This window comes from Platichthys flesus, chromosome 19 (assembly GCF_949316205.1).
Source record: "Platichthys flesus chromosome 19, fPlaFle2.1, whole genome shotgun sequence".
NCBI lineage: Eukaryota > Metazoa > Chordata > Actinopteri > Pleuronectiformes > Pleuronectidae > Platichthys > Platichthys flesus.
In genome coordinates, this window is record NC_084963.1 from 17,510,717 (window position 1) to 17,524,273 (window position 13,557).

Genomic DNA, 13,557 nt, shown 5'->3' on the forward strand with positions numbered 1-13,557 from the left:
TTACAAGCAAATATAATGAAGAAAAAGAACAGGAAACAAATACAATCAATTTCACTCAGCATACGAGCACAAATACAAAAATAAAATGAAGTACAGATGAAAACATTGTAGGACAGTGTAGTACTTCTATGGTGGGATTAAATACGCTTGAACTGTTTTTGTTAGCGTTGATCAGTTGATACAATGGGGAAAAGGCGAGAGATGGATGAGCTCAATATAAATCCGATGGTTCTGGAGCCAAACTAAACTAGTTTCGCAGAGTTGAGATATGACTTCATTGGGGCAATTGTCCAATAAAGCAGCTTCCTGCCACTCCGGCTTTGAACATTTGTACACCGTGTGTCTCTCCTCGTGTTTAACTACATTATAAAAGCCGCTCTTCGGAGACATTTCCCGGCTCTTCCCCTGTAGCTCTCCTGCTCCTCTGCTCGGGCTCTCACACACTCTCCCTGTGCATGTTCCGGATAATGAGCTGTTTTCATCAAACCGGTCCCACACATTCCTGCGGAACCTGAACGTCACACGGGGCGGAGACGCGTTCATGCCCCCTCCCCCCAAACCACGAGGCTCCGGTGTTGACAGGCCAATCACCGCCCCCCCGGGCACCGAGAGCTCGCTTCAGCCCCGACCCCAGCTCTACTCCACGGCCGCACAAAGCCTCCTCTCTCCGGCTGTAATATCTGTGAACGCCCGCCGGTCAAACCCAGCGCCTGGGAGAAGAGACGGTCGTTATCGCAGCGACCCCCTCCCGCCATTTAAAGCTTTTTATTCGGGGCTCACAAAGGATTAGGGGCCGTGCGGGAATTCCGCCCTCACGGAGCTCAGCGGCCAGACCCCGCCTCTCCTTCATTTGTCAACAAAGGGGTTTGACAAGCCCGGAGAAGCCCTGCCTCCATGTTCCCATAAAAGGATGATTTGGCCATACACGGCCGACAACCGAGCCGTGGGCAGCCGCTTTCCCTTCCACATCCACGTTCATATGCTGCGTTGACTTCCTCCGTCGCCGTTAAAGCGGAGCTATCATGGCGGAGCGCGCACAGCAGCCCCCGGCCAAGCGGCTCTGCTGTAGACCGGGATACGGCGCAACATGTAGGCAAGGCCAGCGGGCCGCGTGGGCGCCGTGCTGCGGCTCCGCAGCCGCTCAGGGCGACTCGAGCAAAACCAAGAACCCGGAGACTCTGCTGGACATCGCGGCGCGGCGAGTCGCGGAGAAGTGGCCGTTCCAGCGGGTCGAGGAGCGCTTCGAAAGGATCCCGGAGCCCGTTCAGCGGCGGATCGTGTACTGGTCCTTCCCGAGGAGCGAACGGGAGATCTGTATGTACTCGTCGTTCAGCACGGGCGGGGAGGAGATCGGGAGTAGCGGGGAGAGCGGCGACGACACGCGGCTGCCGTTCCGACGGGGCATCGGTCTGCTGGAGAGCGGCTGCGTGGACAACGTACTGCAAGTCGGTGAGTGATGCTCCAGGAGTCGGCGAACAGAGTGCAAATACAACCGTACATGTATTTAAACCACCCAGAAAACAAACAACTCAGGCTGAGTTCGGTCTCATTTGTGTGGACGACGAGGGGAACGTAGGCGGATGAAGTGACAGGCTGTGACAACAAAGGGTGAAGCGGTCAGGCGACAGACACACAGAGGCTACAATGGGGCTTTAAATCTGCTGGCTGCATGAATGGCAATGTGTGACTGGGGCATTTAAATCCTGTTTTGCTCGGGGGCAGTTTGAATGTGAAATGCAGGGAGGCTGCAAAGCCTCCAGATCCACTAATTGCGTAGAAAATGAAGCTTGTGGCTTCAAAGGGAACAGGAATCCCCAGCACTGACCCAAACCCAGCAGCATCCATGGAGAAACCACACGAGAGAGAGAAGATAAATACACTCCTCCACTGTCTGCTGCTGCTTTACAGGCGACAGTGTGAAATACAACCACACCGGTCTGTGACACAAAAGTCCCAAAGATTTGAGGAAGCTGTTTCAGCACTAGAAAGCCCCTAAATCTACTCCTAATATGAAATTGATGAAAAAATTGCATTCGGGTGATGATTTATATTTAGTGTCCCGATTCCTCCCCGACCCGCTGAATTGATTTCGTCCAGAATCCACAGTAACACAAAGTATGACCCCTTTAAAAATCAGTGTGAACATGATTACATAAATCTATTGAGTAATAAGGGAAGTGCCCGGCGTTGGGTTGGGTCTCAACTGACACACATTAGTTTTGAATGAGCTGCTCTTGTGTGGCACGGCCGGGGTGCTGTTGAATGATAATTGTATGGGCACATTGTGTGTTTTTGTCTGCCTGCGTGGAGTTTGATCTGTTGTGCAGTGCTGCTCTGCCGCTAGAAGCTAATACATGTGAGCTGCTGACATGAAGAGGAGTCAAATATGGAGCCTCGCGTTATTGTTGTAATATATTTAGGCCAAGTGGAGCTCCAGTATGTTATTAGTGGAATGTTTTTTTTGTTGGGTCCAGAATACCAGTAACAGGACTGAATTCACTGTGTTTTTTTCCGGAGGCTAAATTGGGAGCAGCCCATCAGAGTTGGCACTTCTCCGTGGCTACAACCCTCTCTGATAGCAGGCGTGGATGAACAGGAACAGTCACTTGTGTGCTGAGTTGACAGTTCAACTTTTACAACACCAACAACACGAATCAGTGACTCAGCGACATTTGATTCAACGTCATTTAGTTGCAGCACCCCCCCCCCCCCCCCCCCCCGCAACCACACACACACACACTTCTCCATCCCCTATTTTTCTGTGCTTTTAAATGAGCACGGTCCTCTTTGAGATTTTAATCACTCGGCACACATATCAAATACCCAGCATTCCTATTGTGAATTTGGCACTTTGTTCCTATTTTCATGTTCATTTGTGTCTTTCAAGCTTCCTCTTGCCTCCAATAGGAGGGCAAACAAAAGCATCTTTTCACTCCCTTGTTAAATAGAGGAGATTTGGAAGGAGGAAGCGTATTGAGCTCGACGGTTCTTTTAAAATGGGCCACGATTCACGCCAGGCTGCAGCCAATTGGTTCAGGTTTTCTTGTGTGTGTATCTATAATTGAAAAGAAACACAGAGTAAAAAACAGCGAGACAAGCAGATGTGGTGTTGAATTGAAGAGATAGCTCACTTTAATGAAGACAGGCTTGAGTTTGGAGCCTTTATCAGTGCGTGGTCAGCCGGGAGTCTTTGAGCGTGTTGCAGTCTGTCACCTGTGAGTTCAGCAGGCTCCGGAACACCTTCCCAGAGAGGACTGTAATCCCATTACTCTGCATGGTTAATTTGAATGGTAATGCAATCTGAGCACATGAGTTTCTGCATGACCCGCCCCTCTTTCCAACCACTTTTAAATGCAGGAGGTTCATGTGGGCTTTGTGTACTCACTGAAGGGCCACAGGGAAAACACACACACACACACACACACACCCCTGTCCTGGCAAAGTGAGGGGCCTTTAATATATTCCCACATATTGGGAAATGTTTCTGTTGGGAAGAAACTGAATCTGGGTTGTTATTCCACAGAATGAGGGGGGTGGGCATGCTTACAAAGAGGAATAACAGTAGTACACACACACACACACAAATGCACACAGGGAGGGTTTCTTGGCTGATTGCACTCCAGCCTGGAATTTGCTGGAAAAATAGAGCCAAGAAGTGATAAATAAAAGATGTAATCTCCCCACGTGTGGGCTGTACCAGAGCAGGGAGGTTTTCTCGCTGCAGACCTTGAGGAAATGAATTGGCACACATTGGCTGTGTGGACTGTCCACAGCAAACCCATGCTGTTAATCAGCGCAGAGATAAAGGAAGCTATTTTTTCCCGCAGCTTCTTGAGTTTAGAGTTGAGGGCCTCTTCATTCCCATGGTTTGAGCCAGTGTCATGATTGTTGGCGATGTAATTGAGCCAAGAGCTTGATAAAGCTTTTCCACCCACGACAAACAATAACAAAAGTATTTATTTGCTGCACAGATATTTGTCCAATAGTTGGCTTTGTGGTGAATTTTTGTCTTCAAACCAAAAATGTCAATAAATTATTGTTTCTGGCTTTTTAAATGTAAGAATAAGCTTAATTTCTTTGTCTCGATAGTAAGCGAGTATTTTGGGTTAAAAAGAAAAAATGAAGAGAGAAAACGGTCAAATGTTGGTTTGCAGTTTTATCGGTTGCTGATTTCATTTCATTATTCCCTTATAACTGGACATAAATGGTTGGCATCAGTGGTTTAATTGGCTGTAACCTTTTATTGAAATAAATAATTCTAGGTCAAGGAACTTTCACATCAAATTTCACTGAATAATTAATAAAGTGTGCTTACATTATTCTGTTTTTATTTTGTATATGCAATCAAATCCTGTAGCTGAGGCAGTAAAAATATTCATGGCTCATAAAAGACAGGGTGGAGAAAAACATGTGAACTTCAGGGTGCAATTAATTCAGGTTCAAAAAGAGAATGTGTAAGTAAAAAAAAACAAAGGAGTTTTACAGCATCCAAACCAGATCTTCACCAAACAAAGATCAGACAGACAGCACTTTATTGAAACGTATTCAACAGCATCCATATTATTTTTCATTCCTCCGAGGAAGAGCAGTCACTTTGCTATGAGATTCATGCAGAGTAGCAGCTTTCATCTAATTCAGATTGCACTTGAGGGTCATAAAGCAGAAATCTCTGTTTGGAGAAACTGGTGCCAAGATCCCTTGATGTCAGGGAAAAGATAAACACGGCATATTATAATTGGCTTTATACAATAATTAGAGCTTAGCAGCTTTTAACCACCACAACACTGTCTGAGGTACAAGGATACGTTCAGCCCAAAAGACTGCTTCCAACTATACCATAACAAAATGTCCTCCACTGACATGTTGAATAGGGACTACCTTCATTTGATCTGTCTCTAAGATTTCTTCTTAGGGACTGTTGTTACTTCTTTCAATAGCTACATACCGTTTCCTTCTCCCAATGATGAGTCCAGAACCTCCCACATCATTAATTGAATCATTGAAATCAAAGAAAAACAGCATATCCTCAAAATTATGATGTACATTGTATAATATTACGTCCTGGGTGTAAGACAGGAGTCTATAGTGTTGCGGTCACTATTAGATGCACTACTAGTTATATTTCTGACAATTTGTTTTTACTGTGTCATTAAAAAGGTTAAGAACCACTTTCTCACACTGCAGATAGTCTGCATCTCAGTCTTCGATGACGGAAGCCCATCTCCATCTACGCGTCAGGATGTTGACGTGTAGGTTTGAGCTGAAGTATAGGCTTCAGCGGCAAGTTGAAGTATAGGCTGCAGTGTTTATGTGCAATGAGCATGGTTATCTCAGTAGGAGTAGCTGCATGCGTTCAGACAAAACAACTTCATAACAGAGGGGGCAGAGATGTAAAGTAATGTACACACATACATTTACCGTAGCATTGCAATACATGGTTTCTATATGTGGTGGGAAACAAATGCTGTAATGTGTTTGTTGCCAGAGCTCCGTGGTCATTAGGTCACATTTTACCTGCCAGCGCTCTACATGAGGTCAAGTTCAAGCCTTTTCACACTTTATCTGATGCTTCATCTGTTCTTCCATCTGCTGTATCAGGTGAAGAGTCACGAGAATATCAATGCTGCTAATCTTCTGTGTTTGCAGTCGATGAAATCCCCCCCCCCCCCTTCTCTTTTCCTGAACCGCAGTGAAAGCACCTCAAGAGACGGAGGACGGTTGCAACTGAGGATTATTTTCAATATCATTTCATCTGCTCATTTTTTCCTTCGTCCGTGGATCAATCATTTGGTTTAAAGATGTCAAACACTTCCCCAGAGTCTGAGATGATCTTCAAACGTCTTTGTTTAGTCCAAGATGTTCAGTTTATAATTATAGAAGAATGAGTTATTACATTTAGAGCCATCACAGAGGCCGTAGCGTAGCATTTTTTTTATGCTTGAATGTAAATGTAATTTAATAAATTCTCAAAATAGTTGCAAGTTGAGCTCTAATGTGAACACAATACAATGACCAAAGAACATTTAGAAAACCATCAAGGTAAATATATTAAGGGCTCTAACGTGAGATCTATTCATTATAGATTAATCTGCTAATTGTTTTCTATTTTATGAATTTAAAAACAGACCAGAACGCAAATATATATTTTCTGCTTGCAATGATTAAACGGAGGCGAATTCTAAGGTGAAACTGGAGAATAGCTGGTCCCTTTTTAGTGTGAAAAATGGAGCTGAATTTATTTCAGTATCTTAAGTGCACATCTTAAAGAGGCTCAATTCCTGTTTTGAAAAAACTCAGTCATATCTGAGCAAACTTACATATCAGACATATTCATATATTGACAGTGATTTAAAATTGCGGAAGATAATACTATCTCTACTGTCCACCATGAAACCTGCCAGAAAGTGCCAGTTTGATGAATGTAAACAAATGTGGGAAATTAATCAGATTGAGAGTGTGTGTGTCTGTGTGTACCAGTTAAATCTCTCCTGCCCCTGAAATGGTTTTAACTGAGTTAACATCAATATTACAAGCCTTTTGTTCACTTTAGTGCAGAATGTGAGACCCTGTGTTCAGGTCTGTCACTGGCCTGTTGCTTCACACACACAGAGGGCTGACAGGGAGTGGTAGTCTGCGGCACGTCCACCAAGATCTAATGTATCTGTAGTTTTCCTCACGTCCCATCATGTGATATTCAAGAAGTGCCCCACTCTGTCTCTGTGGTAAGATGTGAGGTTGGGTTTGCCGGGAGCATTGCATAGTTTCACCACACAGTGAAATCTCACCAGGTCTCTCTGGTGCACTTCTGTCATCACTGGAATGAGACCAACCAGATTCCAGGCAAAACTTCACCTGTTCTGCTCCGTTAAAGGACTTTGTGGCTCAGTGGTCGTCCAATGAGGTGCGGCGTCCAAAGACAAGTGTTAACTCCTTCTGCAGTCAGCATTACAACCTCCTGGCTTTCAGTGGGAAGAAATACCAAACCGTAAAAGTATGAATGCATGAGTCCTCCATTCAAAATCTTTATGAAGTGAGAAGTTTGCTTAAAGTATTAAAAGTAAAACGGCTCATCTTGTAGAAAAATCTCCTCTGAGACTGTTCTGTTATAATATTTGACATTAGATCATACTGATGTATCAGTGTGCAATTATAACTTTACTGCTGCAAGATGAATGCAGTATAAACTACTTTATACGCAGTTCACTATGTTCATCCAGTGGGTCGCAACCAAAGGGTCACCAGATAAATCTGAGGGCTCAACAGATGATTTAACACGAGAGGACGAGGAGAAAACAAAGTTCTGATGCGCAAATGTGTATTTGCGCAGGTGCAACTGCTGCCAACTCAGGCACGTATGCAACATGATAAGGAGCCTCAAGGCACAGAGATAAGCAAATACTGGTTAAGATTTGACTGTGCTTTTTAGGTTTTGTTATGTAAAATTGTAATCTTAAAAGTAAATCCAGCTAACAGATAGATGAAGTATAAACTATATATTATTTACATCTGAACAGTAAAAGAGGAGCAGTATTAACTAGCATAAAATGGAAATTATGATTTTGTTGCTATAGTTTCAGCTCTTGACATAAGAGTCAAAAGAGTTAGGTGGTGTTTTGAGTTTTGTTGCGGGACCGGTCAGGGGTGGGATTTGTAAAATAGTTTCATACTAAAACCTCCTCCAGAGAAGAAGAAATCCCTTTTTGACACAAGGCTACTTGTTTTATCTTGGCTGGTCAGAGTCATTCTGTTCAGAATTACTGGGCTGAATTATATGATATGGTCTCAGTTATTGAAACAGAACATGTAATTGTTAACTATATTGAGAATCAAGTTAAAATGCAGGACGTTGTCTGTATGGTTCCAGCTTTCGAGATATTAGGATATTCTTAATGTCCTTGGTTTTCTTTAGATTTAGGATTGTGGATCAGGAAAAACAGACAGCGGGCACTTTTTTCCTATTTTGTGTTATGTGGATAAAATTATGATTTTATCATGCCTAAAGATTATCAATCATACGTCCCCTTTTCAGACAAAATATCAGTCTGGTTTCAGCTTCTAAAATGTGAGGATTTGTTGTTTTTCTCCAGTATATCATTAAAAAGTTAATATTTTGGGGGTTAGGACAGTTGGTTGGTCAAAACAACCAATGGAAAGATGTGCTATTGAGTATTAGGAAATTATTATCACAATTCTGTGAGAAGCAAGCATTAAGTTCCTCTGTCAATACCAAAGTTTCATATGGTCAGCTTGTACTGATGTTTTAAACATATAAAAGCACTTATTTGTACACACACACACACACATTGATGCCTACATGTAGCCCCGGGCGTCTTGTATACACTGATTACTGCCGGCTAGTTCTCTCATCTGCAATTTTATGAAGAATCAATGAATCGGCAGGAGGAACGCAGGAATGCTGAGGGGACGTGTGCACATGCACGTGCTCAGGCTTTTAGGCGGCTGATCAGCATTAATGGTGTATGCATAGCACCTCAATATGCTTCTGCTCTGCAAGATCGATTTTTATTGGAGCTACATCGGGCGATTGCTTTGATGCAAATGCCTGCATGAGGCCAGCCCCTGGCTAACCCTGCCACTTTGAAGTACGGTTTTACACTACATTGAGCATACTTGAATAAAATTAAAAGCAAAGAAAGAGAGATTGTAACAGAGGCACTAGTTGTGCATATGTCCTTCAGCTGAATCAATTTTCCTGTTGTTGTTGCTGGTTGAAGTCTAGGGAGTTCTTCTCAGGTATTTTCCAGGTCAGCGACGGACACCACATGGAATTAAGATGATTTTTCTTTTTCATTTCTTCATTTCTAAAAGTTTTCAGTGGACCATTTTCAGTGACAGATCAATCCACATTTGGTTCTCTAGTTAGTATCTGGGACAGCAGAAGACGTGTGGCACGGGGTGCAAAGATATGGTGTTTTTGTTCATGATAATTACAGCATTAACAATTATTTGATTGAATTGATAATTGATAGCTTCCTTTATTCAACAAGCCAAAATGTAAAAAATGTTTCAAGACCCTTTGTCTGTCTGATAAATCCCAACCGTTGGGATTTGGTCTTATCCAAACAGCAACTAGAAGTAAAGACCTTTTCAACAGTCAGCACATTTGTTAGTTGCAGTTAGTTGCAACCTTGATGAAGGGAAATGTCTCCCAGTACCAGTTTCACTTGTTTGTACAATGGAGCACTATGGTACTGGGGAGTAAGACCTATAGGCTGTGCAACACACAGTCTGTGTTAGTTGGATGTAGTCCGTGTTAGATTTGTTGAAGGTAACAAACAACCACCAATGACCAAGTTTGTATTCTTTAAGGGTCGGGCTGTAGTTAGTCTCCCACCAAACCTGCTCCCATATGGTTTCTTTCTTTCCACATCCATCCACGTCTCCCTGATCTGTATTCCTCTGCTGCGTCCCCATTAACCTTCAACTGGAGGGAGAGGAGGGGTGGCGGAGCACAGAGGTGGCTGGGTGGTAGGAGGAGGGGAGGGACTAGTTTTCCTCCGCCTACCTGTAATCGACTCGATAAATCCTGCTTTGTTCTCATTGGCACATAGCTTGTCCAACACCACCTGTCCATCTAATGCTGCTGATAGCGTGAACAACAATTGTTTTCATTTATGATCGATCTGCTAATAATTTTTTGATTAATAGTTTGTAAAAAACTCTCTACACATTTAGATAATCAAGTGATAGTTTGACATTTTGTTTTAGTACTTTATGCAGTTTTACAGACAAAACAATTTATAGACTAATCAATTTACTCAAGAATATAATTGGCAATTTAACTGATAATGGAAATCATTTTTTGTTGCAGGCATATTCATGTTTAATATCACATTAGACAAAGGAAAGCAACATATTCCCTCAACTGAGAAACTGGAGCCGAAGGAATATTGGTAAATGACAGCAGAGACTGGTTTTAAACATGGCCGCTGATTATTTCGCTGATGAACAACTGATTGACTAATCCACTTATTCGCTCAATATAAGACAGAACTTTTGTCTCTCAGGGTTTGTCCAAGCAGTCCCCTTTCTTGGGGGCGTTTGGAGAGTTTTATAAAAACTGAGCCGTCTCAGCAAGTCAAAGCCTGCCCCTGTCCTCACCTCATCGGGCAATCTGGGCCTCATGGGGTGGTCTCTGAAGAGGAGCGCCCTCAGACCTCTGCAAACCGAGCTCTTTAGTAAACAGGTAAAGTGCTGCAAGCATTTCATAAGCATTTCATCATGTTACATATTGGTGCTGCTCACGATTTTCTGAGGTCATCATCTCCAAATGTCCTGTTCCTGGTGTTTTTTCTTTATTTTCGAATGAAAAGTCAGCTTTGGGCACAGAGAGATAGAGGGGGAGAGAGACAGAGGGAGAGGAAACGAAAATAAAGGTGTTTGCTGAAGGGCCGGTGCTGAGTGTTGCAGCCTGAGAGCGAAGCACAAGCTTTTGTCTTTGTGCAGCAGACGGCTCACCGCTCCCAGCCCCAGTGTTTAATCAGAGGCTGCTTATGAGCAATGCTCACCTTTTAATGGGAACTTAAAGGTGCCATCCATCAGAGGCTGTTACCTTATAGCTCATTGCCAGACCATGTTTAATGAAGACTGATGGTCCTCTGCTCTCTCCTCCTCAGTCAGCAAAAGCAAATACATCATTGCAGTTAAAGAAATGCACTGTATTGGGAGAACCATCTGAAGCTGCTAACAGCTACCAACCAGCATGTTGACTTGTGTCAACGCTTGTAGGGCAAGTGTCAGTCAACCGTCCCACAGAGGCCTGAAGCACAGAGCATTCAACTTAGGCTTGAGATACTATAGCTTTCCCTCCCGCATGTGAACCTGCTCCGGGAGATACAGTATATGTATTTCTGGTATTTTTTAGGGCATAGAAAGCTAAATTATTATAAATGCTCATTCCTTTCATTTAAGTTGATTCAGTCACTTAATTACCACATAATCATTCTTGCTACTGCTAATTCCTGTCCCTAAGGCGCCTATACAACAAGACAAAGACCATGTTTACAGACAGAGTTGACCTGTTTCTTAGTTAGCTTGCTTAGCCAAATTCAGAAACAGATCCATTGACTGTGAACATATTTAGCTTTCCTAATCAGCGTTGTCAAAGGGCATGTAACCATTAACTTCATTCAGCTCTTGACTCAGGGATCTCCTCTCTGGTTCAGGTTAATTTTTTTCCTTCTTCTTATGCTTCAAGTTCTGCACTGGTATCTGCATCAGCAAGCACAGAATCTTGCTCTCCTGGTCCAGCTGTAGCTGCAGGCCTTTCCCCAACCTCCAGCAGAGCTCCCTGACTCACATGATCTGTTGCTGCTTTTGGGCGAGTGCCTTGAAGTTTCAACGGGCACAGCATGTTAAAGTTTAGACAAGTAAAACCAGGTTTCGAGACGCGTCCTGAAACTGTTTGATCGTGGATCCATTTTCTAAACACTTCCAGGCAAACCGTTGCTAAACTCTGGTCGCCACATTCAAATTCCTTTACTCCTCACGACTTCATGGTCTCATTGGTGATTGTTGATAGAGCTGTACTAATAAGTGCTTGATGGTATTAGCAACCTAACCCTTTTTGTTTCTTCTCAAGCAATAATGACCAACATCACAAGTTTCTGCCGTCTCTATGAGTGACTGCTCCTCCTTATGTTCTATGACGGCAAACTTAACCTTGGCTTTTGTACATTGTGATGGATTTTATCGTGTTATTTGAGACTTCCGTCATAAAGACGAGGGACTTGCAATAGATACAAAAAAAAAAAAATAGAATCTAAGCAGTAGAGGCAGAGATACCGACCTTTAGTACAAGTCAAAGCTAAAATATGCTATGTCCTATATATCCCCTAATTTAACACCACAACATCTTTCATGTAGATGAGAAGAAGGAAGTGCAGAGATTAAGACTGAAATTTGTCATTATTGTCATCATGAATTAATTGATGATTATAGCTTGATTTACTGTGTAAAACATTAGAAAATAATCAATGTTATCACAATTTTACAAAGCTAATATTGATGTCATGTAATTTCAAGGTTTGCCCAATTAACAGTCCTAAATAAAAATACATGTAAATGTCTATGATGCCTGTAAGAGCAGAAAACCCATTCTATCATTTAGGAGCTGGAATAAAATGTAATGTTTGGCATGTTTACTTTAAAATGACTCAAACGATTAATCAATTTCCAAATAGTTGCAAATGAATTTTAAGGCAGTACTTAAATGCTTTGTCTCTGCAGTTTTGATAAGTATTCATGTGAGACTGATCCAAAATCCCGGTGAATTCATTTAAGCTCTCATTTTTTTAATCAGTTTTCTCCACACTGTTTCTGCCTAGATGCACTTTGGGAGTGGTAGTTTATATCTGGCCTTATGTAAACAGACTCTGACCTTTATCAGAACACCAGATATTTTCTTTTCTACTGTTTAACAGTAGAGTGATCTTTTATTGTCTATGTGAGACTTAAATAAAAATGATCTTTCAGGTTCTCCTCACTCCAGAGCCAGCCACTACTTTACATGTGTAGTCAAACTTTCCATGACGAGTAAAGTGACATTTTCTTTATGAGTAATATTGGCGAAGTGTCTCTGTCCAATAAATAATATAATCATGAGATGATATGGTAATGACAATAATTACAACCCTGTATTATTCTGCTCAACTATCAGCTTTTTCAAAGAACCAGTTGCTCTACAAAGCATGCACACACACTCACCCCTCACGTTTGACACAAGCTCTCACAAGCCCGGCAAACTCATCTGGGATGTTTCCGCACATGCCTGGCATGCGCCTGCATGTTGAGTCATTGTTTTCATCTGTTGAACATGAGCAGTATCGGTACGGGATGTAACTGAGAACTGTAAAGACTTGGCTTTAATGCATTTTAAAGCAGGGAGGGGAGGCGAATGCAGGGAGGATGAACAGATGTGCGCATATTGGTGAATTTTAAAAAGGAGGGGAGTAGAATACGCTGGGAACAGAGGAGATTTTAAGTCCTGCTTTCAAAATAAAGGTTTTAGTTCTGCAGAATATATTATTATATTCTAAATACTGATGCATTAGTGTGATAGAGACATTTTAGTTGCTCGATGTAGAGCTAGTTGTACCTAGCATTATGTGGTTTGTACATAATTTTGTAGTTGTTTCTAGGGAGTGATGGGCATTGAGAAACATGCTACAGTATTTTGATTAATTTCTTCATTATGGAGTCATGTAAGGGACCACCATTTCTAAAGTATCCTGGTTACCCTCAAGCTGCTTTCAGACATGTAATGAATTCCAGAGAATCAAATAATTGTTTTGTCCTGGACTGCTATTCAGAAGAAAATCTAAAAAATCCCCTTTAGGATTTGGGAAATAGCAATTGTCAATGTTGGCTATTTTTCACCAGTCAAGCTGCTCTAGATATGCACAGACCTTCAGGTGATGAGATGGTCAGAGTCAGTTCCTGCGGACATTATGTGGAGTTTCATCTGCCAGACGTTTAGTAAAACCTCCAGATAATGCAGAGTGAGCCCATCTGAAAAGTTCACTCAGAAGAAAGTCC

General features: G+C 42.4%; 1 protein-coding gene across 1 annotated transcript in view; it reads left to right on the forward strand.

Moving 5' to 3' along the window:
• The window catches only part of zswim6 (zinc finger, SWIM-type containing 6), a 42,636-nt gene continuing 29,079 nt past the window's right edge, over positions 1 to 13,557 (forward strand). The window contains exon 1 of the mRNA XM_062413150.1: positions 1 to 1,449. Within this exon, the coding sequence (XP_062269134.1) occupies positions 1,023 to 1,449 (427 nt within the window). The 5' untranslated portion in view covers positions 1 to 1,022. The remainder of the gene's footprint in view (positions 1,450 to 13,557) is intronic.